Below are 24638 nucleotides of genomic sequence, written 5' to 3' on the forward strand. Positions count from 1 at the left end.
CACTGATGACTTGTTAAACCTAGTTGTTGACCCCACTCTGGACACAGATATTTAACTCAATTTTCCTTTCCTCTACCTTTCCCTTATCCAAACTCTGATTCATTCTTTTTTTAAAAAATTAATTAATTTTTAATATATGTTGTTTTATGAATTATGTTGAGAGAGAAAAATCAGAACAAAAGGGGAAAACCATGGGAGAGGGAAAAAAAAAACAAAAAAGAAGTGAACCTAGCAGGTGCTGCCTTACATTCAACTTTCATTCTATTTCTGGAGGCAGATGGCATTTTCTATCCAAAGTCTATTGGGATTGTGTTGGACCCTGACTTATTCTTAACTCAGAATAATCCTGCACTCACTCTCCAAGATCTTTATCCTCCCTTTGCCCCAACATGGAGTCTAGGAACAGAAGCTGCCCCTGGTTTGCCCACCCTGCTCTCATTTTCCTTCCAGGCAAGTGGATGATGCCCTTGGGAGGGTGAGCAACGGACAGGGAGATAGCAGGACGGAAGGCCACGTAAACTGTTCAAGATTAAGCATCTCTTTATCAGGGCTCTGGGGCAGATAAGCCATGTAAGGCATTTGCCAGCTCAGGACTCGGGCACCTCAGTCACTTTTCTTAAGTCCATGTTTTTTCTAGCTGTTCTGGAGTTGCATAGAGAAAGCCAGAACCGAAAGAAGAACTGGAACCTGGGGGTGCAGAACATTAAACCCAGGCTCCTTTGCTTTCCGCCTTGCCACTGGCATAAGGGTAGGTAGAAGTCAGGCTTTGTAGGGGTCACGTGTCCCTGTTTGAGTGCAGTTGTGGTCACAGTTAAACGTACCTGTCCCCCGGCTTCTCCAGGATGGGGAAAGGGATCAGTGCCATCCAACAGATGACCTTGGGGATGGTCCAGGAGAGCTTACTTTCCCACGTCAGGGGGAGGCACCCAGACTAAGCGAGGGTAATCCTCTTGCTGGGAAGGGCTTGGGGGTAGACAGCTTTGTCCCTTGGGGGTGTCTGGGGCTGGAGGACCACGGCAGAAATGTGGTGTCCTCACCAGGGAGTGGGGGGCAGATTAGCTCTCGGGTAAACATTAATGGGGTGGTGCTTATAGTGGGTCATGTGTGAGCAAAGCTGGATCTTTGACCTGAAGCTGCTCCCGTGGGTTCAAGGCACTACCAGGCTCTTATACAGCCTCCTAATCACTTCTCAGAGGGTGCCTTGGGGCCAAGAGGCTGCTCAGGTAGGAGTCCTAGGGGCTAGGACTTGGGGCTTGGCTGGGGCAGCAGGTGGATGTACTAGAGAGGGTGGGTTGGCTTTCTCTCACGGGATACCAGGGTTTATCCTCTCATCCCTAGCTACCTCGTAGTTAATGGCAGGAAAGAACTACAAGGGAACAGAGGAGTGACCAAGAAGGAGAGGGGAGCAGGACACGTGCACCTCCATCCCTTCTTATACCACCTGAGTATGAGGAGGGTGACAGAGGAGGTATACCCCCTCCTGCCTTGTAAAATCTCAGAATCAGGCAGGAGAGAGCTGCAGACTATGACATGACATGACATGATGTCTGTGCTCGTGGGTGACTTGTGAGGAGGACCTGGGCTGTGATGGGTTTGACCATCCAAGGGAGGTGGAAACATCTGGAGGCAAGCTGGTCCACTGTAAAAGAACACTGCATGTGAGGTCAGAAGACCTGCGATTGAGTCCCACTTCTAATGCCTACAGCTTGTGTGATTTTGGACAAGTCCCTTTTATCTGTAAATGAGAGACTTGCACTGGGGTCCCTTCCAACTCCACATCTCTGATCTTAAGAACCTTCTGGAGGTATGGAGGGGGGAAGCAGTTGCTTCCAAATAAAAGCTAGAAATCAGCTATGGGAAAGCCAAGGGTAAGATTAAAGATGAACAGTGTGGCTTTTGAGGGGCAGAAAGTGTTGAGAAATTAGGATCTTGGCTTTCTGACAGATGAGTAGGAGCGCTGATCTCCAGGCTCTTGGTGTCCCCCCCCCTATCATTCTCTAGTTCTAACCTATACCCCTTATTGAGCATACAATAAGGAATTGTAATGATAAATTGTCACTCTAGTCATTTCAAATGCCAAAGTCTAATCTGAAAGCATCTACAGTATCTTTAATGACACGAGATAGGAAGGGTCACTGAGTTCTCCACTCAGGGCCAGATCCTGATGTTACCTTCCCACTTTGCCCTCCTTGCCCTCTTCTCCACCCTAACCCTTGATCCAACCCAAAGATAGCTTGATCTGACCGTGTATATCCTGGAAGAACTGGCAGGAATAGTATAAATCAAGGGACTTGTGCATGGGCCAGACTTTAGGAAGACAGAGGGACGGATGAGACCATGGGTTACCCGAAGCCTCTGAATTTGTCTCCTGTAATAGAGCATCATCACTTCTATGGTGGGTGCGGATTCTGGTTTGGAAGGATATATTTCTAACGGACAGGTGGGAGAAAAACACAGACCTGAAGCCAAAGCAGTTTCCTTCTGTGGAGGTGAGGAGCAGAGCCTCAGGATTTCTGGCTCCTTTACATTCCCTGACAGGGAAAGAAGGAACCTTCTCCCATTCTTTTCATTTCCCACAGCCAGTCTGAGACCTGGCCCTACACTGACTCCTGCCCATGTCTCACTCTCAGCCTGGCCACAAGGCCCCGACCACAGTCACGATCAGCCTTGAGGGCCAGAGAACCGGAGATGCAGGTACCAGAACAGCCTCCTTCCACATCCTCCCCTCTCCCTTTGATTCTCTGCTCCTTAACCCCCAACTCCTGTGTCCTGTCACACACCCTGACTCCATCTCAGCTTCTGCCCGGTTTGGTGCCTTCCCTGCCCCCTCCTGGAAAGCTGGCCCTTGTCCTGGGGTCCAGCTCAGCCATTCATCCTGGCCCTGACTCAGACCCTCCGCAGGGATGGAAGAATTCAGAGCGCAGGCCCCTGATTGGACCCCTGACCTGGAGGAAGAGGGGGTGGCGGACCCTTGGGCCCTCCCACAGCTGAAAGCATCTGGCCAGTCATGGAAAGGTGAATCCTATTCTTGTCTCTGAGGTAGAGAAGGTCAGAGCGAGCCAGAGACAAGGAATTAAAAGGGGGCAAGAAAGCATCTGACATTGAAGGAAACATCTTGTAGTCAAGGGAAAGAGCTGCAAATAAATTCTTTGAGTTTGGTTTTCGAAGAGCCCTCATGATTGCATCCCCATTTAATAAATGGAGAAACTGAGGGCATGGGGAGAGTGATTGAAGTTGTGGAATTGGGGTATGGAATAGGCATGTGGGGATTCAGGTTAGTAGAGGAAACATGGGACTGGAGAGGTCAAAGTAAGGAACGGAAATAGAAATAAAGGGATTAAAGTTGGGAAGAGGGGTGTGGCACACAGATGCGGGGATTGGTGTTTGGAAAGGGAATGCAGGATGAGGGGGATGTAGGAACTGTTTATGAAAGAAGGGTAAACATGGGAGCCCTGGGCAAAAGATCAATGTCTACTTTGTTCCCTCAGAGCTAAACTGGAAAGATCAGCTACGCCATGTGGTCATTGGTGTCCTGAAGGGCTTTGCCCTTCTTGGCCTCCTCTACCTCTTCATTTGTTCCCTGGATATTCTCAGCTCTGCCTTCCAGCTGCTGAGCAGTGAGTGACCTTGGGCACCACCAGGGCAGGTTTAGGAATCACTAATTTAAACAATTTTTTTCCATTTACAAATCGATTTCCTCTCTTCCTCCCTGCCCCCATCTCACCATTGAAAAGCAGAGGAAAAAGAAACTCTTGTAAAGATGGATAGTCAAACAATACAAATTGTTATACCAACCACATGTAATAGAATATGTCTAGTTCTGCATCCTCTGTCTGTAAGGTAGCGTGCTTCATTGTGGGTTTTCTGCTATCATGGCTGATCTTTGGGTGCATTTGGTACCTGTCCTGAGGTCAGGAGGACCTGAGTTCAAATCTGGCCTCAGACACTTAACGCGTCCTGGCTGTGTGACCCTGGGCAAGTCACTTAACCCCAATTGCCTCACATATACACCCCCCCCCAAAAAAAAAAAAGAAAAGAAAAAGAAGTTGTTTGCTTTTAGAGTTGCTATTGTTTAAAAGTGTGCTTGTTCTCAGTTCACTCTGACAGCTCATGCAAGTAGTGCCAGTTTCCACTGGTATCCTCTCAGGGATTGCTTCTTTATCTCTCTCAGATCCTTTTCTTCTTCCCTTCGCCCTCCTGCCTTTTATCTTAGGCAAAGTAACCGGGGACATCTTCAAGGACAACGTAGTCCTGTCCAACCCTGTGGCTGGACTGGTCATCGGCGTCTTGGTCACTGTCCTGGTGCAGAGTTCCAGTACCTCCTCCTCCATCGTGGTCAGCATGGTGGCCTCAGACTGTGAGTGGCTGATTTTCTCCTCTGCTCTCCGGTGACTGGCCTCCGGGTTCACAGAAAAGTGGATTTTTGGGAGGACTGATGGGGGTAGGGGTGGGGAGGACAGGCTCTCCCCATAGCTACCCCAGTCTCAGGGCTGAGAGTTCTAGAAGTTGAGCTGGATTTTCTCCTCAGTGCTGACTGTTAAAGCCTCGGTACCGATCATCATGGGAGTCAATGTGGGCACATCTATCACCAGCACCTTAGTCTCCATGGCCCAGTCGGGTGCCAGGGATGAATTCCGGAGGTGATTGGGGGAAAGGCTGGAGAGGGGGAGGTCCAGGGTCAAGGAGGGAGACACGGGGGAGGGTCCTCCGGTTGGGTCTTCCCAGGGCCTGGGAGGGAGGTCTATGGTGGAGAACATTTTTACATCGGATCATGTGAACTTGGTATTGCAGAGCCTTTGGTGGCTCTGCTGTCCATGGCATTTTTAATTGGATGACAGTTCTGGTGTTGCTGCCCCTGGAAGTTGCAGCCAGAGCTCTGGAGAAACTCAGTGGTCTGGTGGTGGGAGCCTTTACTCTCAGCCCTGGGCAACAGGCACCCGACATCCTGAAGGTGCTAACACAGCCCCTCACCCACCTCATTGTGCAGGTACCTTCCAGGAGAATGGAGGGAGAGAGGGATCAGAATCTCAGGGTTATTGGGTTTCTCTTTGGGGCTTAATTCATTTGTTAATTGAATAGCTTATGTTTCATTTTTCCATGCCCTCCTAAGAAAGTTTTAATAAAAGTAACAGCTCGATGGGCCTAAAATCAACATTGGTAAAGTATCTTGATTTTCAAAGAGAGAGAGAGAGAGATTTGGAATTAGGATTTGTTAAGTCATTGTCTGGATCACAGAAAAACTAGGGAGGTTCTTGCATTAATTTCGGCTTCAATGGCAATGGTTATCTTCTTCATCTGAATTCAGCTTCTGAGCCCCCCTTGGCTCATCTTTGTTCTCCTGTCTGCTAACTGTGGAAGCCCCCAAAGGTTCTGTTCTTGACCTTTTTCCTCTTCTTTATTCCTTAACGACTTCATCTCTTTCCACGGCTCCAGTTTTCAACTGTTCACATGACTATCACATCTGTATAATCAGTATTATAACATTTGTGAAAGTGAAAGCATGCCATGCTCCATGGCTGTCTCTCTATCGTCCAGCACAGTACCTTTAAGAAGTGTTTCTTGAGCTGAATTGTTCATCTGGCTCTGATTTCTTCCCTTGAGCTCCAGACCTATGACTTCAACTGCCCAGAAGTACCACCAGTCCTCAAAGTAACTGTCCCAAACCGAACTCATCGTCTTCCTCTCAGAGCCATTCTTCCCCCTAGGGTCTCTGCTTCTGTTGAGGGCACTTCCCTGCAGCCAGATTTTACACCTCAGAGTTGACTTTAATTCCTCCCTCTCTTCTACCTCTCACAGCCGACACATTCCCAGGCCCACTGATTAGAACGCAGTATCTTTTCCATCCGTTTCCTTCACTTCTCTTTACTTCTGCTATCTCCTTTTTACTGCACCCTTGTCTTGGGTTACTGTCATAGCCTTCCGAGTGGTCACTCTCAGCTTCCAAATTGTTTGCTTCCTTCTTCACACAGCTGACTAAAGAATCTCCTTAATGTATCACCAATGACCTTATTTTTCCTCTATGACTTTTCCTGTTGCCTAGAGGATCAAATACAATCTTCTTAGCCTTGGCATTTAAATCCCTTCACAAAATGGTTGCACTCCATCTTTCTAACTTGATTTCTATAATCAGTAGCCTAAAAGATCATAAGCTCGAGGCTTACACAACCACATCCAGGCTTAGAGGAATCCCTAAAAGGGTCACATTCTCCTTTGACTGACATCACCATCTAGAATTTATTCTATGGAAGTTTCTATATGTAGCTCCTTCCTAGGTTTATTTGGAGCAACTAGGTGGCACAGGGGGTAGAACACTGGGCTTGAAATCAGGATCTTTCTGAGTTCAAATCCGGTCTCAGACACTTACTGAGCTGTGTGACTCTAAGCAAGTCACTTACCCCTGTTTGCCTCAGTTTCCTCATCTGTAAAATGAGTTGGAGAAGGAAATGGCAAACTACTCCAGTGTCTTTGCCAAGAAAACCCCAAATGGAGTCATGAAGAGTAAAGCGCAAGTGAAATGACTCAACAATAACAAAAAAAGGTTTATTTGATTCTTATTTGTAGGTAGACTACTAGCATGATGCTTGTCCAAATTGTGTTACATTAGTTCATCTTAAGGGATGACTCCTGCTTCATGCTAATTAGTAGGCTTGCATCAACCTTCTCCGCTGAGAGATGCACTGTTGTGGTTTTCTGGGTCCTCTCCATCTTTTGAAGTGCCAGCACAAGTCAGTAGGTAGACGTGGCTCTCATCCAAAAGCTGCCAGGTCAGCGAGTTCACTTTTATAGACCAACCCAAAGGTTATTTCTGCTTAAGAGATTGTATACTCTGGAGTATATGAGAGACAGCATGGTGTGGTGCATGGGATGCCGAATTTGGAGTCAGAAAGCCTTGCTTCATGCCTGGCATTTACTAGCCATGTGACCATGGAGAACTTAACTTCTCTAAAGCTCAGTTTCCTTATCTGTAAAATGAAGCCGTCAGACTCACTGATTTCTAGGGTTCCTTCCAGCTCTAAGTTTATGGCATAATCTTGAGGCTGTCCCAGACACTGAAACCCATCCCTTAGAAGGCATGTAGGACTGGCTCCAAACCAACCCAATTTATTTTGGAGGCCAAACCAAAATCACTAAGACTGAATCAGGTAGTGTCTTTTTTTCCTTTTAAGGTGCCTTAGCTCTACAGAGAGAGGATATTGTTACTCTTCTTGTTCAGTTATTTCTGTTATAGCGACTCTTCATGACCCCATTTTGGGGTCTTCTTGGTAAAGATACTGTACTGGTTTGCCATTTTCTTCTCCAGGTCATTTTGACAGATGAAGAAACTGGAGCACAGACAATTAAAAGTTTGAAACAAAGCTCCCCTAGTTGATTAGTGAGCGTTCCTGATCAGTCTTACATTTTATACATTCACACATTCTAATTCCAACAAATGGGACCATTAAATATATTCCCTAATCTTTTCCTATAGTTTTCTGTCTCTGTGAATTTATTAAGGTTTCCCACCTTTTCCAGCTCTCTCTGAAATGATCTGGTTTCTCAACTTCATCTGTCAAAATCCCTTATTTCTTTGAATGTACATCTTAAATGTACCTTCTCCATGAAGTCTTCACTCATTCCCCTGATGAAAGTGGTCCTTTCTAACTCAAATTTTCTCAGACTACTTTGTCTGAGTCTCTTTCTTGCATTTACCACATTCTCACTAATCTCATATTTATATGTATACGTGTCTCTTCCCAATTGTACTGTAAGTTCCTTGGGAGCAGGAGCTATCATTTTTCATATTTGCTTTCCTATTGCAGAGCATAATTATGGTTATAGCCATGAAAACTTTCCCCTTCTTTCTTTCCTTTGAACTCTTTAAACAAAATGGGCAATACTTGGCCAACTATGCTGGTTATCTTTCGCAAGATTTCTGGTGGCTAGCAGGGGGCAGGTCTAGGTAACCATGGGGGACCCGTATGTGTGTGTGTGTGTGTGTGTGTGTGTGTGTGTGTGTGTGTGTGTGTGTGCATAAAGGGGAGGAGGGAAGGAAGAGAAAAGGTGGGAAGTTACTCAGGAGGTGGTTGATGCCAGAGACAGTATTAAGGCTGATGCTAGCCTATCACTGAGCTTTCCTTTGTTCACTGTTCTGGCCTGGTCTTCCACAGCTGGACCCTAAAGTTATCTCAGAAAGTGCCAAAGGAAATGTGACCAACAGCATCATCAAGCGATGGTGTGTCACCAGGGACGAGATGGTGAGGATACATCCCAGGTCACAAACAGACCCCTGTCTCCCATATATCATAGATCAAAGAGAATCCACTTCCTCAGGGTTCCTCTAGACCAAGGTTCTTAACTTGAGGTTCATGAACCCCTAGATTCCAGGGGATCCATAAACTTGAATGAAAAAAATTACATCTTCTTTTTCATTCATCTCTAATTGAAAATTTCATTTTTCTTTCATTTAAAAATGCCATTCTGACAGAAAAAAGTTTAACCAGAGTGCCACAGTTCATCCTGGCTCTGATCCTGGACTCTTTCTAACATAGCTATTGCTAACCTGGCCCTCTGACTCCAGAACTCTCCCCAGACACCACCTTATGTACCCTTACTCTCCCAGTATTGCCCCCTGACATTCCTAAGCCAAGCCTCTGACTTCTAAGCCCTTCTGTGACCCCTGACTCTACCCCAGGATGTGGAGACCATACCAGTGAAGAACGTGAGTGAATGCAGCGTGCAGTCCTGCTTCCCTTGCGGGGTCCAGCTTTGCCTAGAGAAGAACATCACAAGCACAGTCTACGTGGAACGCTGTAAGAGAGTTCCTCTCTGAACTTCTCCTCGACTCCTCCCTGCCGGCCCGTTCCCCCAGCCCCAGCCCAATCCTTGTGACCATCTCTTTAGGTCACCACCTTTTCGTGGGATCATCCCTCAATGACCTGGCCGTTGGCTTCATCCTCCTGGCTGGCTCTCTACTTGTCCTCTGCTCTGGCCTGGTGCTCATCGTCCGCCTCCTCAACTCCGTCCTTCATGGCCAGATTGCCCAGGTCATTCGAAAGGTCATCAATGCTGGTGAGGGGGAACTGGCATTGGAGGGGAGGGCAGTTGGCCAGGTACTGTCCAGGAGGAGAACACAAGGGGGAAAGATGAGGATTGGAGGAAGTTTAGGAAGTGTGGCAGATTGGCAAGAATATGGGACTTTCGGAGTCAGGAGATGTGGAAGCTCTCTGCCACTAAATCCATTCTGTGAAGTTGGGAAAGTTCCTTGACCTCTCTGAGACTCATCTGTAAAATGGTGATGATAATAATTCAACTATCTGTCTTGAAGGATTTTGGTGAGAACCAAAAATAATAATGTAAAAAACATCATAAACCCTAAGGGCAATGTCAAAAATTAGTAATATCATTATTGCTACTAATATCAGGAATTTTTTGCTACCAGTTTTATAAAAGTGGGTATTCTCTGAGGCTCATTTAGCCTCATTTACAAAATGAGGAAAATACTAGTTAAACTAATTATCTTAGAGGACTACTTTTAAGAAAGTGATTTTATAAACTGTAAAGTGCTATATAAATTGCATATTCTGTTATTAATTTTTTATAATCACTATGGTTATTTTCTTCCTCTTGATTCCTGCAGAATTCCCTTTCCCCTTTGGATGGCTCAGCGGCTACCTGGCTATTGTGGTTGGTGCTGTTATGACCTTTGTGGTCCAGAGCAGCAGCGTCTTCACTGCTGCTATCATTCCCCTGATGGGTAAGAGAAGATGTCTCACTGTGGGATGGACTGGGAGAGACAGTGAGATGCTGGTCCAATTCAATTTAGTTTAGCTCATTATATACTTACTAAATGCCTATTATTTATAAGACACTGTAGTAGATGCTAAGGGTAGAAAGACAAAACAGTCAGCCTCTGCCCTCAAGGAGCTTACTTTCTATTAAGGAATTACTGGCACTCTTACAGATAAGAAATCCAAGAAATTTGGTGGAGCACTAACAATAGAAGTGAGTAGGTGAAAAGGCATCAGAACAGGTTTTAACTGGGAATGAGTTGAACCTTGAAGGGAAATAAAGGTTCAAATCCTTTGCTAAAGGGATGAGAAAGGAAGGTGAGGTAAGGAACTTGAGGAAAGAAAATGTGGCTTTCAATAACCATGGAGAGGGTAACAGAATTAATAAATGAAGAATAAAAAGGTTGTCATACTGTAGTAAAAACTCAGTTGTGAGTAGGTAATATATATTTATAGTAGTTAACTCAGTACTTTCTGTGACCTTCTGTGATTTCTCTGTGACTTTCTCCAGTATATTATGAATAGGAACAGAGAAAGAAAATGGTAGGGATAAACCCAGGTATGGGGTTTGGCAAAGTACAGATGTCAGTAGAACAAGAGCATTAAGAATGGGTCCAAGTCTGGGACAGCTAGGTGGCGCAGTGGAGAGAGCACCAGTCCTGAAGTCAGGAGGACCCGAGTTCAAATATGACCTCAGGTACTTCTTGGCTCTGTGACCCTGGCAAGTCACTTATCCCCAATTGCCTCAGCAAAAAACAAAAACAAACAAACAAAAAAAGAATGGGTCCAAGTCAATGAAGAAAAGAAAGAGAAAACAATCCAGGAGTTTTGATTTAACAATGAGGGAAAAAGAGACTGAAGGATGTAGTGAGAGTGAAGAATGGATTCAGAAGGAGGCACAGGTAGGTGGAAAAAGATGGAACATCAGAGAGGAATCTTATAGTTTAAGATCATGGAAATAGCTCACTTATCCCCAATTGCCTCAGTAAAAAACAAAAACAAACAAACAAAAAAAGAATGGGTCCAAGTCAATGAAGAAAAGAAAGAGAAAACAATCCAGGAGTTTTGATTTAACAATGAGGGAAAAAGAGACTGAAGGATGTAGTGAGAGTGAAGAATGGATTCAGAAGGAGGCACAGGTAGGTGGAAAAAGATAGAACATCAGAGAGGAATCTTATAGTTCAAGATCATGGAAATAACACAATAAGGGGTGTTGTTATTGAACTGAATGGCTGATAGATCTAAGATTTGTTCCTCCCTATGGGTGACTAAGGTACAGTGACAACAGGTTATGGAAATTGAAAGAATTAATGATCTGGGATGCCAGGATATTTAAGAAGACATTAAGATTTATATTGAAATCTCTAGGTAAGAGGACAGGGATTGGCGTAGAAAGAAAGACTGATGTACTACTGAAGTCCTTGAGGAAGGAAGGCGAATGACTCAGATTGATTGATGGGTGACTGTGACCAGGTTCTGGGCAGAGTGATATAAATAGGTATCAAAACATCAAAAGGAGAAGATGTAGCTGAGTGATGATGTGAGAGAGATAATGACATCCAGAAGAGATAGTGAGATCAGTGAGATGTAATGAGTTGTTTGTTTTTTTTTTTTTCTTTCTTTTAAGACTAAAATTCCCTATTTTGTCTGTCTAGGTATATTGTGGCCACTTGTAAATCTGATTCCTAACACTAATCAGTCCAGAAGCGTAACACGCTGTTTTTCCCGTTGAGCCCCCTTCCCCACTCTCAGCTTAGTGACTTTCTGTTCCTGAGATCTCACTAAATTGGTACCAGACTTAATTAATCCCATTAGTACGGACTTTAGTGCTATTGCAATTTAGACCTCTCATACTCAAGCAATCAAAAGAACACATTCCTCCTAACAGGAACCACAGGCCTGCACCACCACACTCTGGTGCAAAGATGATTCTCACTTATTGATGGGAAATTTGAAAAAAGACAACCTAATGTTGGAAAGGGTGACCAGGGAAACAATGATTTAGAAAGGGCCCAAGTTGGAGGAAATGTAAGAGGAACACGTATAGAGTAAAGTAATAAAACAAGAGTTCCAGGTAGCACAGCGTAAAGTGAGCACTCCAAAAATAAGGAATTGTCTTGTAAGACTGGCTTCATGAATGAGGAAAGTTATGAAAAGGTTTGGGATGTGTATGTGTATACTGGTGTATGTTTTGCTATAGTGGGAAAAAAATAAGAGATTTCTTGCTTGGGTCAATGGGGTGAAATCAATGATAGAGAAAACATAGAGTTGCTTAGTTATTTTGTTTCCGTATTCTCTTCTAAGAAAAATAATGATCTTTGGACAGGAAAAATGATGAGTAGGTGATGCCCCTGATAAGTAGGGAACTAGCAAGCTTACCTACTGCCCTTGATGTGTTTAAGTCACTTGGTTTTGATAAGCAATATTCTAGAAAGACTAAGATAAACCACTTTGAAAGATATGGAGAGAGTGAAAGCTATCATTGAAGTAGGGAAGGTCAAGGGTCATCCTGATTTTCAAAGAAAGGAAAGAGGAGGGATTCTACAAACTATTGGCAACTGGCATGACTTAAATTCCAGGCAAAACTATAGAATACATTTTATAAGGAAAAACCTAGAAAAGGAAGCAACAATCACAGAAAGTGTGGTTTCATCATGAACAGGTTTTGCTAGGCTATAAACTAATTTCCTTTATGATAGAATTAGGAACATTAGTTTTAGCAAAGCCCTTGAAAAAGTTTTTCATAATATTTTTTGGTGGAAAAGGTTGAGATTCATTTTTTTTATCATTTTTTGCAGTCTGGTAAAACCTATAGACTCTTTCCTAGAGTAATGTTTTGAAATGCATAAAATAAAATCTATAAGATTATAGAAATGAGTAATTAATCTTATCTACAATTATATTTTATGTTTATTTTTTTCTCTGAGGCAATTGGGGTTAAGTAACTTGCCCAGGGTCACACAGCTAGGAAGGGTTAAGTGTCTGAGGCCACATTTGAACTCAGGTCTTCCTGACTAAAGTACAATTATTTAAAAAAATTTTTTTTCAGTTCATAGGCTTCAGGTTAAGAATTCTGGAGATGAGAGTACAGTCCATTGGACCCAGAATTGGTTGAATGACTAGATCCAAAGAAATTCCATCAATGTGGAAAAAGATATGTACTGGAGGGTGCTCAGTGCCTAGAATTTGTGGTAGAATGTTCCCCCTTTTCTCTGGTGATCAGACTTTTATTTTCAGAGTATATCATTTGGGGTTGCAATTTTGGTTCCTTTGCTTTTTGAATGTTTCAGTGGTGTCAAACTTAAAATAAAAGCAGATCCCTTAAGATTACATATTGACTTAGAAAACCACAAGTGAACATTATTATTATGTGTAGTATTTTTATTTATTTTGTTAAACATTTTCCAATTGTTTTAATTTGGTTGGACTGGACTTAGGAGTTTTGTTGGCCTGCAGGCTGAAAGTTTGATACCTCTCTGCTAAACTATTTCTTGCAGGTATTTCTAGAGGATATACAATAATTTTGAATTATTTGAACTTCCTGTCCTTTATATCTGAAGGTCTTTATCTTGGTCATTATAGAATTTATTTGTCATTAGAATTGTTCCATTTGATCAATGTAGGGTTTGGTTGCTTTGGTTTTCTGAAGATAATTTGTCTTTTAATGGGTGCTTTGTTTTCTGTACTTTCTTTTGGATAATTTTTTTTTTTGCATTATTTTCTTTATGATAATGTTCAGTCTTTTTTATTTGTCACATTCTTCTGGGAAACCTATATTCCTTTAGTTGTTTCTGCATATCCTGTCTTCAAGGTCAATAACTTTGGCTTTGTGTAGAGATCATGTGTTCTTTTAATGCGGTTGTCTTCTCTTTTTTGCCAGATTTTTCTCCATTTCTGTATTCCTTCATTCCAAATTTATTAAATCTCTTTTGCTTCCTTGAAGAACTTTTCTGTTGTGAATTTGACCTTTTCTAATCTGCTAATTGGGTGTTTTATTGCTTACATTGAAAGCTAAAACTTCTAGCATATATTAATTCCTAATTTCTTCTCTAATCGATTTTATTTTTATTTTTGAAAAATTCTGGAGTTTCTTGTTTTGGTTCCACAGAAGCAGCTATATTGTGCAATAGACAGAGCACCGAGCCTAGAGTCAGAAGACCTGAGTTCAAATTAGCCTCAGATTCTTACTATCTATCTGTAGGACCCTGGGAAGGTCACTTATTCACTATCTGCCTCCGTTTTCTCATCTCTAAAATTAAGATAATTTGCTCTTGCCTCCTAGAATTGTCAGGATAAAATGAAGCAATAATTTTAAAGGACTTTACAAACCTTAACAAACTATATAAACACTAACTTTTATTAGTTAATATCATTTTTGTCTTACACTATTAAGAGAAGTCTGTAATCTCTTTGAGGGTTTAGTCTTCATATTTCCTTCTAGTTTTTGGTTCCTTTCTATTAGGTTTTCTTCTTAAAATTTTTAGCCTTTAGCCTATTCATTTTAGCCTTTATTTTTATATTTCCCTGTCATCTACGTTCTTATTCTTCTCCCTTTCCTGAAGGTTACATTTCTGGGGCTGAACTACAAAACGGACTTGGTATTCTTTCACATGGGGTGGACTTAGATTTCACTGGCTTGGTCTCTGCCTTAGAGAGCCTCATGGTCCTGAGTTCCTTCCTTGGCCTTTCTCTTGTTGGCCAACTGAACCAACCCCTTCCACTTTCTGCAGCTTAGAGAGCAGGTACAGGGGAAGCAGTTAGAAGGTAGTGCCCTTTCCCCTTTCCCCTTACCTCCTCCTCCCATAGTGGGAGAGAATGGGATTTGAGGTGGTAGGAGCTGGGCAGGCGGATGAGATGTACCAGAACTCTGCAGCAAAAGGGGATTCTAAAATAGGCTGCAGACTGCTGGAGGGGTAGAGGTTTGTCTTTAAAGGTGAACATTTCCAGGCTCATTCATAGGGATTTTTATCATGTCAAGGCTCTCTCTTTTTTGTCATGTGGGTCCAGTTGTGACTGTTGTATACCTGGTGCATAATTACTTTTTTTTTTTTTTTTTTTCGAGAATTAGTGGAGAGTGAAGAAAATGTTCAGTTTTGCTATCCTATTAGTTTCATGACCAGAAAGTTGTACCTTTGCTTTTTTTTTTTTTTTAAACATTTCCCCAATTATTTGGATAAAGAAATGGATGGCCTATTTAATCACATTTATAGAGGGTTCTTCAAGTTGAGAAGAATGGCTAACATATTGGATGAAAATTTCAGGATTGAAAAAAATCCTGACAGGCAAGAACACTGAGTCAAATCTAAAAAGATAAAATTCATTAGGAGTAAAGGTAAACTATCCAGGCAGCTAGGTGGTGCAGGGGATAAAGCTTGGGCTTACAATCAGGAAGGCTCTCATGTTCCAGAGTTCAAACCTGGTCTTGGCTACTTACCGGCTGTGTAACTCAGAACAAGTCACTTAACCCTATTTGCCTCAGTTTTCCCATCTATAAAATGAGCTAGAGAAGGAAGTGGCCAATCACTCCAGTCTTTTTGCCAAGAAAATTCCCAATGGAGTCAGGAAGAATCAGATGTGGCTGACATGAGTGAACAACAATAATACATGTAAAATATTATATAAATCAATATCAAAAGTGTTAGATAGAAAAATGTGACTAAGTATCACTTCATCTGAAAAACCTCTGGGGAGTATGTAAATTCATTATAGAACTATAAATTCGATAAGATTCCATAGTGTGATTTGGCAGCCCCCCCCCCCAATTAAAACAATCTTAGCCTGCAATAAAAGGAGTATGGTGTCCAGGACTAGGGTGGTATTAGTTACTCCGTATTCTATCCTCATCAGAACATATCTGGAGTACTGTATTTCATTCTAAACTCCCCATGTTAGGTAGACATTCACAAATGGAAAAAAGTCCAAAGAAAAGTTGCCAGGATGATGAGGGGCCTTGAGTTCATGCTACATGAGGACCGGTTGAAAGAACCAGGGGATTGCTAGCTACTGACCATAAGATTTGTGTTGTTTACAGACAGCACCCCTTATACGACAAGGACTTTTGGGGTAGGATTAAAAAAGCATGGGAAAAGCCCATAAGTCAGGTGACCTGCCTGGTCCAATTGAATTATGTTCAAAACAAGTTTCTGTCATTTTAAACATTCTCTTTTCTGTTATAAAACTCACCTCTATAAATCACTTGGGGTCTCTGACATTTGAAGAGCCAGGTGACCTGATTTGGTCTGCAAATGCTAGCTTTGCAAGTTAAATTACAGATGTTTCATTAAAAAAGAGAGAACTGGGAGTGCTTACCCTGGAGAAAATAAGACTTGGGGGTGGAGGTGGGCACAATAGCTATCTTCAGGTATTTGGGCTGTCATGTGGAAAAGGGATTATTAGACTTGTTCTGCTTGAGTGCAGGCCCCAGAGTTCAGAACTAGGACTCTGTAGAGGAAAAATTAGATCTGATGTAAGGGAAAATAGTTACCAATAGTTATAATTAGTAAAAAAAGGAATAGGCTTGGGGCGCTCAGATGGTGGATAAAACAATGGCCCTGGAGTCAGGAGAACCTGAGTTCAAATCCAACCTCAAACAGATGTGTGACCTTGGACAAGTCGTTTAATCCTGATTGCCTGCAAATTAAAAAAAAAAAAAAATGAAATGGATTAGTGTAGGAAGTAACAGTTTCCCCCCTTAATGAAAGTCTTTAAGTAGAGGTACTTCTTTTTGGGTATGTTATAGAAAAAATTTACATATAGGTTGAATTAGAGGGCTTCTGAGATCTCTTCCAAGTCTGAGATTCTGGGACAGTAATTCTCAATTATAGCAATAAGTTGAGTAAATGACTGATATTCCCACCAACAAGGATCTTAGGATGAAGAAAGGTGGCAGGGAGGAGATTTGGTGCAGAATTTGGTTAGGAAATAGTGTGATGGGGTCCTCGGAGCCCTTGTGAGCTCACACTTCTCTGCCTCATCCCAAGACAGTAGGCAGTGATGTACACACAGAATATTCTGAATCTTGTGATTGCAGAATTTGAGAGTTGGAATGGACTGCTGTGGTGGTGCACAAATAAAGAAGGAAAGCCTCCACCTCTCAAAGCAGTCGCTGAGTGTTTAGAAGCTTTTCTTAACTTTTCAGGTCTAAATTTGCTTCTTTGTAACATCCACCTACTACATGTGGTTCTGCCCTCTGGGCCAAACAGAGCAAATCCAATAATCCCCTTTCCACATGACAGCCCTTCAAATATTTGAAGACAGCTATCGTGTCCTCTCCCATTTCTTCTTTCTCCAAGCTAAACATTTCCAGTTCCTTCCAACAATGCCCAAATAATGCGACCTAAACCCTGGCTTACTGAAGCTCTGTTTTATACTAGTTTTCGTTCTGTGCACATTATGATTTATCAGTATTCTTAAACTGTAGCAAATAAAGCTTAATACAGTGCTACTCCTGATCAGAGCAGAGACTACCAACTTCTTTTTTTCTTTTTTCTCTTCTTCTTTCTTCTTTACCAACTTCTTAATGCAGCACAAAACTACATTAACTTTCTTGTTTGACATATCACTGACCTACATTTTGAGCTTGAAGTCCACTAAATTCTCAAATATCTTTTTCTTTTTAAAATACATGCAAAGATAGTTTTCAATATTCACCTTTACAAAACTGTGTTCCAAATTTTTCTCCCTTCCTCACCCCCTCCCCCTTCCCCTAGACAGCAAGTAATCCAATATAGATTAAACATGTGCAGTTCTTCTAAACATATTTCCATATCAACTATCTTTTAAGCAAACTTCCATCTAGTTTAATACTTTCCTCACCTTTTACTTATAGTATATAGGCTCTGAGCTACGTTGCCAAACCACATTTGTTCTAGTGGGTCAGATCCCCAGAGTGAGCCTACCAGAAATAGAGGTGGTATCTTGTATTCATGGCAAGGTGAGGAAAGAAGGCAGCCACCAGCAGGAAGCAAGCCACAGCCACTAATAGAGCTGCTACCTCTCTCCCAACCCTGAAGCTTATAGCAGGTATTTTTTTGTTGTTGTTGCTTTTTTGACATTTGAAAAAGAGTTTATCAATTAATATCCAAACTTTTGTAGATATGCTCAATTCTGGCTCAGTCTCCAACTGAAAGACTTTTTTTTATCATCACACACTAAGCAAATAGCAAACATCTAGGAGGATACCTGCGCAGAACAATTAAGTGGTAGGTCCTCCTGATTCCAGCATCATCACTCTACCCATGGCACCATCTAGCTGCTCTACCTATCTGTGCATACTTTGGAACAAGAATGGGTGCCTTTGTCACACTTCTACAAGTAAGCTTACCAAGTCTCAGAGATATGTTATGTGCGCTAAGAATTTAGTCTTTGGAGCTTACTTATGAAATTGATTTTTTTCAACAATAAAATGTAAGATTTTCCATTTAACCTTATTGAATTTCATCTAATTAGATTCAGCCCAATATCTATAAAGAGTTTATTGGATCCTGACACTCTTTATTGTGTTAGCTACCCCACCCATTTTATGTAAAGTACTGTTATTAAGCATATCTTTGCTATTCAAATCATTGATTAGAAATTGTTAAATAACACAGGACCAAATGCAGATTCCTGGGCTGCTACATTGATTTTGAACCACAAACAACTACTCATTTAATGGGTTCTCTAATTTGTTCTGAGTCACCTAATTTTATCATTGTCTAGGTCACACCTCTCTACCTCACTCATAAGAAGAGTAGGAGTGAGGTACTTTATTCAAAATTTTAATGAAATCCAAGTAAACTCCATCTAGAGGATTTTTCTCATCTATCCAGTTGGCAATATCATAAATGGAAATTAGATTAGTCTGACATAGCCTGTTATTGAATAAACCATTCTCTGTATACAGTTACGGTATTCAGTTGTCCCTCTCTTGATATTAGTTCATTATCTGTTTAAAGACTTCCTACAGAATTTTCCCCAGAATCAATGTCAATCTCATTTGGCTATAGTTTGAAGATCATTTCCTTCTTTTTTTGAAAATCAGAAAACCACTTGCCTTTCTCCAATCCTATAGTTTTTCTTCTATTTCCCATGATCTTTCAAGTATTATTGACCTTGGTTCAGCAATCACACCTGCCAGTTCTTTCTGTATCTAAAGATGTTGTTCATCTGGACCAGATAACTTAAATGTATCAAGGACAACTAGGTATACTAGATATTAAATCTCCTTACTTATCTTGGATATTAACTCTGTTAGCTATTTTGGTCGATCATTTCCAGTGCAAAGGTTATTTGCCTTGGCAAAGAAATTAGAATTGAGCAACTCTGCTCTCTTGTTAGTTTATCATCTTCCCATCCATTCTTTGATGCGCTTTTATTTCTCACTGTAGTTTTCTTCAGCTTTCCCCAAATCTAGAGAACACATTAAACTATACCCGCATTTCCTCTCCTCTATCAAATATTCTAGGAGGGAGTAATCATTTTCTTCATCTCCCTATTGTTCCCACCCCAACAACCAGTTCCTTCCTCCTGTTAGTAAGAATTAGATCCAGAATAAATTTTCCCTTCATTGATTCTTCCACATTTTGTTTTTTGAGCTTTTCTGTTTTTGTTTTCCTCCACATTTGGAAGGATGAAATTATCACTAAAGCAAGTGAAGAAGTTATTAGCTTCTCTGGATTCATCAGGAGAGAGAGATCGAGTAGAAGTCTGGATCATTTAAGTTCCCTGTCACTACTATATGTGGAAACATTTGTGCCAAACTTTTAATCTGTTTCCCAAACTCATTATCTATTTATTCTTCATCTCCAGGTGGCCTGTAGCATATACTATAATGACCAAATTACTTCTGGTTTTCCTGCTATTAAAGGGAAATCACCCAATACTCCTTACCATGCTTCCTTCCTCTGGTATCCGGATTTCTTCACGTACCATCTTGGTATTCAGTACTACCCTCCATCCCACCTTTTATCTATCCTCATTCTTTTTGGATAAACAGTACCTTTCTAGAACCTTAAACCACACCCTGGTTTCATCATACCTATTCTCAGCAATACCTACAAAGTCAAATTTGCATCTTTACATTAAGACTTCTAGTTTCTTTTTTTCCCACCTAAACTTTAGGCATTTGTGTATAGGCACTAGATGCCTATAGGTATCTGGTCTTAATTTAGGCTTGATTATTTTAATTATTAACTCCTATCTTGGATTTTGAGTTTTATGGCATCTGGGTGCTTGCCATTCTTTCTTTATTATAGTTTCTCTCTGTGATATCTGGCTTGTGGTATTTACATAGATAGCCTTTTCTCTCTGCCATCTTTTTTTTTTTTTTTTTTTTTTTTTTTTTTTGACTTAGATTTGCAAGTTACCCAGCAAACTTTTTTTCTTATCAGTCTTGGTGTACTCCATCACTGCCTGGGAATCTGTCATCCCAATATTTTAAGCAGTGGTCCCGTTCTCAGATTCCACCTTCCTGGCCAGTTACTCACTTCCCAAATTAACTTTTCTCTTCTTTATCCCTTACCTTCAGTGGCAATAAGAAGGAACATACAATCTGTGTCTCTCTGGGCTTTAGTTTCTTGCCCAAGATTTCATAATGGTTGGTAACACTTTTTAGATTCCTTTTGGCAGTATCATTTGTGCCTGTGTGAATCACCATAAGCGGGAAATAGTCATCTGTTTTGTTAAGTCTCTGGAGTTTCTCTCTTAGACTTTGGATATAAGCCCTGGGAAGACAATATATCTGTTGTTGCCCTTGGGTTCACAAACTGTGGCCTCGGGGCCTCTGAGTGGATAATCACCAAATACAGCCACGCTTCTTTTTTCCCTCTGACCTTCCGTGGGAGATCTCTCACCTGATGGTTTCTGGGATTCTATGACATCATCCTTGAGAGGACATGCAGCTGCTTCCTCCCCAGAGCATCCAGCTCCTTCCTCTTCTGGAAAAAACTTCAAATCTATTTTTAAGCTCTAAGCATACAGCTGTCCTTTCCCTTTCTCCTTTGTGAAACATGCCTCTACTCTAATAAACAAACAGAAGTTGAATCTTCCTTCTTCCATCATCTCTGAGCCTTCACACACACCCTCAATTTTTTCCCACTGAAAACATTTCTGTTTTCTTTAGAAATATTTCATTGTCCATAACAGCCTGAAGAGAGGGAGACAGCTTCTTCTCTCAGGAGAGAAAACAGCCTACTTCTGGAATCCAGCTGAAGCAGAAATACAAACACTATTCAAATGATTCAAGTCATTATATATTTTCACCTACTCTTCATTTTGGTTAAAATTTTCAGCCTTTTTTTTTTTTTGTTGTTTTTTGTTTTTTGTTTTGGATTACATGTGGCAACTCCAAATGCCTCAGGGAAAAAAAAAAGAAAGAAAATAAACTACATGTGGATATTTATATCTCACTTGATTAAAATTTTTATTGCCTATTATCTCATTTTAATAACTTAACAACCCTATTAAACTTCCTTTCCTTGAAGACTCAACAACAGACACATAGCTAAACCACATCGCCCCTTGTGCCTTGAAAAAACTTGTTTCACCCATTTTCCTCATCTGTTAATCCCCTTGTCAATTTGCTGAACATTGGTTGCTCAGATTTATTCGGCTTATCTTTTTCTTACTTGCATGGCTTATAGTGCTATCAACTACCTTCTCTTTTTTTCCTCTTGGGTTTCCACCTGTAGGTCATAACCCCCAAATCTCCTTGATAACCCTGTTTTTTGAGGAAACACTGGTCAGGGTTGGTATGTGAGGCTCTAGTCTCCAGGCCCTTGGAGCCTGGACCTGTGAGAGCTCTAAAGGGCGGAAGGATTGTTACTTATCTCAGAGGGCTTGGTGAAACAGGGTTGATCTGGGAACTCTTTTACATGTGGCAACCGATTAAAACAAAACAAAACAAAACCCAAATTCAGTCCCTGGCCCTCAGTGGTAACGGAGTATAAAAGTATTGTGTTTGGATGATTTAGTGTGGCCTCTAAGTACAGGAAGACAACTCCACTTTTCTGGATACTGTGAAGAAAAGAAGGGAGGGATAGGTGTTGGGCCAGGAGATGTGACATCATGAGGAGCCCCTTGCCCAGAGGCTTGTCTTGAGAGGAGAAAATGTCAGGAGAGGAGGTTTGGTGTCAGGGGTGGCCTTTTCCTGCTGGGCGCCTGCTGGTAATGGAAATAGAGAAGGAAGGCGGAGACTCGGAAGCCAGCAGGTGAAGGCCCTTGTCCTCCAGGTGTGCGTATGGGAGCCACAGCCCAGGTGTTTGCGTGTTTTACCAGAAGTGGCAGTTCTTAGTCCAGGTGACTCCCCGTTCTCCTGCAGGAATTGGAGTGATCAGCATGGAGCGGGCGTACCCCCTCCTCCTGGGCTCCAACATCGGTACAACGACCACCGCCTTGCTAGCCGCGCTCGCCAGCCCTGCTGACATGCTGCTCAGTGCTGTCCAGGTATTAACCTTTTTTTGGACTATCCAGGCATTTTAATGTGACTGAGCCTAGGATTCTGTAGATTTCTCAAAGTCCTTCCCTAAAAGGAAACCTTTTCCTTTGGTTTACACTTTCAGTTTAGGGGCAGAGTGTGGAATGGAGAAAATACCAATCTCACAGTAAACAGGACAGGATTAAGGCCCCCGAATGCCCTATTCCGTATTTGACACAGGCTTTCCCCATTGTACGCAGTCTAATCCAAGAAACCCTCCATTTATGTCCTAAATTCTATCCCAGCTAACGCTCATTTCTTCTCCCTTTAGCATCTTCCATTTCTCCCTCTTCTCTGGCTTCATAAGAAAAAACACTTAATCCAATTACCACTTAGGTTTCTCCCTCTCCTTTGCCATTAAATTTTCTATTGCACGTGCCAGCCTACTGAGGGGCAGGAATGAGAACGAGGTCCCAGACTTTGCCCGAACTGACACTGAGTCACCCTTATCCAGAGTCGATTCCAAGCTCACCAACTTCTTATCAAGCCTGATTTGTCCCAGTTTATCATGAATTGATTAATAAATTATCAGAACACCCTGTCTCAAAGTCACCAGGAAAAATCCTGGGCAGGGCAGGGGTCCACGAGGAATGCCCTTGATAACCCCTTAGCTAGCGCAGATTAAGAATAGGTAGGGCCTCTGTGTAACCCAGTCACCAGGGGCCCCCTTACCAAGGAGTCTCTGCACTCTGATCTGTTCTATAAATGCAGCCTGGAGTCCCTGGGGCCCTTGTGATACTACGTGAATGCTCTCTTGCCCAGAAATCAGTCCTGGCTGGGTAATACTATTTGTGGGGAAGGATCTGGGGATGCTGTTGAGAAGACTCTTCCCACTCTATATTCTAACACAGATTTCCCCTAGGTCTCCCTCATCCACCTATTCTTTAACATGGCTGGCATTTTGCTGTGGTACCTAGTGCCTGCCCTCCGCCTGCCCATCCCTCTGGCCAAGAAGTTTGGGAACGTGACTGCCCGTTACCGCTGGGTGGCCGGTGTCTACCTGGTCTTCAGCTTCTTCCTGATACCCCTGGCGGTCTTTGGGCTATCCATGGCGGGAATTGCTGTGCTGGCCGCTGTGGGAGGGCCCCTGCTTGGGCTCCTAGTCTTGGTCATCCTTATCAATGTGATGCAGCGGCATCGCCCGGCCTGGCTCCCCCGCCGCCTCCGGTCCTGGGCCTTTCTCCCGATTTGGCTCCACTCGCTTCAGCCCTGGGACCACGTCATCACCAGTTGCTGCAAGTGCTGTCCCCAGGCCCACGACCCCCCTGTGGACACCAAAGTCAAGGAAGCCTACTGCTACGAGAACCCTGCTGTCCTGGACTCCCACAGGCTGTGAAAATCCAGCTTCTTATTACAGCCCTCCCGGGTCACCGGGCCTGAGAGAAGAAGGGTGGAAGGACATGGAGATGTGTCAGTCTCACCCGTGTGGGTCCTCTCAGGGCGGGCAACAACTGTGCACAGATTCATACAAAAGACTGGAGAGGTGAGCCCTGGGTAGAACCAGGGAAGGCTTCTAGGACACTACCGTGTCATATTTACACCCCATACGCCCCCATCTGCAACAAACCTATCCTCAAATCCCCCTTTATTCTTACAGAATAAACAGAGCTCTATAGCATACCCTCCTTTCCCCTCCCCAGGCTTTTGCTTTCCTGAGCCTACTGGCTCCAGGGTTGGGAGGCTGCCTTAGGTGAGAATCACACCTCTATGCTGCCAGTAGCTGAGTGAGAAAGGGACAAACCTGGCTGATGCTGCCCCTTGCTGGTCAACTAGGGACTTTGCCAGCCTGGTGAGGTAGAGAAGAAACAATCTGCAATACTTCTGAGAGAGAACGTCATCTGTGGCTGGTGGGTGATCCTGTTCCCCGAGCTGCCCAGAGGGGAGTCAGCAGCCGGAGGCACAGGCCCATCCTCAGGGATTTTTTGGTCCAAGGGATCCAGGGATGGGAACCTGGATACAACTGGGCAGAAACCTGTCTGGGACTAGTGCTACTAAGTGTGAAAGATCCAAGCATTGGCTGGTGGGTGATCCTGTTCCCCGAGCTGCCCAGAGGGGAGTCAGCAGCCGGAGGCACAGGCCCATCCTCAGGGATTTTTTAGTCCAAGGGATCCAGGGATGGGAACCTGGATACAACTGGGCAGAAACCTGTCTGGGACTAGTGCTACTAAGTGTGAAAGATCCAAGCATTCTTAACTAGGAATAGTTTCCTGGGCAGGTCTGTGTGGGCCCAAGTTAGTAGGTTCTGCATCCAAAGGAAAAAGGAATAAGAGAGAGCCTCGGCATCAGGAACAGTTTTATAACAGTCATAAGATAATCATCAATCAATAAACATTTATTAAGTACTTACAGTGCACCAGGCAGCTGTGCTTAGCATCAGAATACAGGGGCGGAGGGAACAAAAACGGTCCCTACATTCA

At 42.7% G+C, this 24638-nt stretch overlaps 1 protein-coding gene across 7 annotated transcripts; it reads left to right on the forward strand.

Annotated features, from left to right (window-relative positions):
* The first annotated feature begins 1124 nt into the window (after window positions 1–1124).
* On the forward strand, window positions 1125–24564 carry SLC34A3 (solute carrier family 34 member 3). Of its 7 annotated transcripts, none has more exons than XM_074289030.1 (15): window positions 1125–1223; window positions 2378–2489; window positions 2580–2694; window positions 2902–3015; window positions 3489–3617; window positions 4214–4357; window positions 4529–4640; window positions 4792–4987; window positions 8148–8234; window positions 8672–8789; window positions 8881–9048; window positions 9617–9733; window positions 22066–22190; window positions 23084–24218; window positions 24391–24564. In XM_074289030.1, the coding sequence occupies exons 3-14, from the start codon at window positions 2616–2618 to the stop codon at window positions 23555–23557; spliced, it is 1863 nt and encodes a 620-aa protein (XP_074145131.1). In that variant the 5' UTR covers window positions 1125–1223; window positions 2378–2489; window positions 2580–2615; the 3' UTR covers window positions 23558–24218; window positions 24391–24564. The 7 variants fall into 7 exon arrangements, with proteins under 7 accessions (XP_074145131.1, XP_074145133.1, XP_074145129.1 ...); XM_074289032.1 differs by having other exon boundaries at window positions 23084–24206; window positions 24363–24564; XM_074289028.1 differs by having other exon boundaries at window positions 23084–24206; window positions 24381–24564.
* Window positions 24565–24638: the final 74 nt, after the last annotated feature.

The sequence above is a fragment of the Sminthopsis crassicaudata genome, chromosome 2, assembly GCF_048593235.1.
Source record: "Sminthopsis crassicaudata isolate SCR6 chromosome 2, ASM4859323v1, whole genome shotgun sequence".
NCBI lineage: Eukaryota > Metazoa > Chordata > Mammalia > Dasyuromorphia > Dasyuridae > Sminthopsis > Sminthopsis crassicaudata.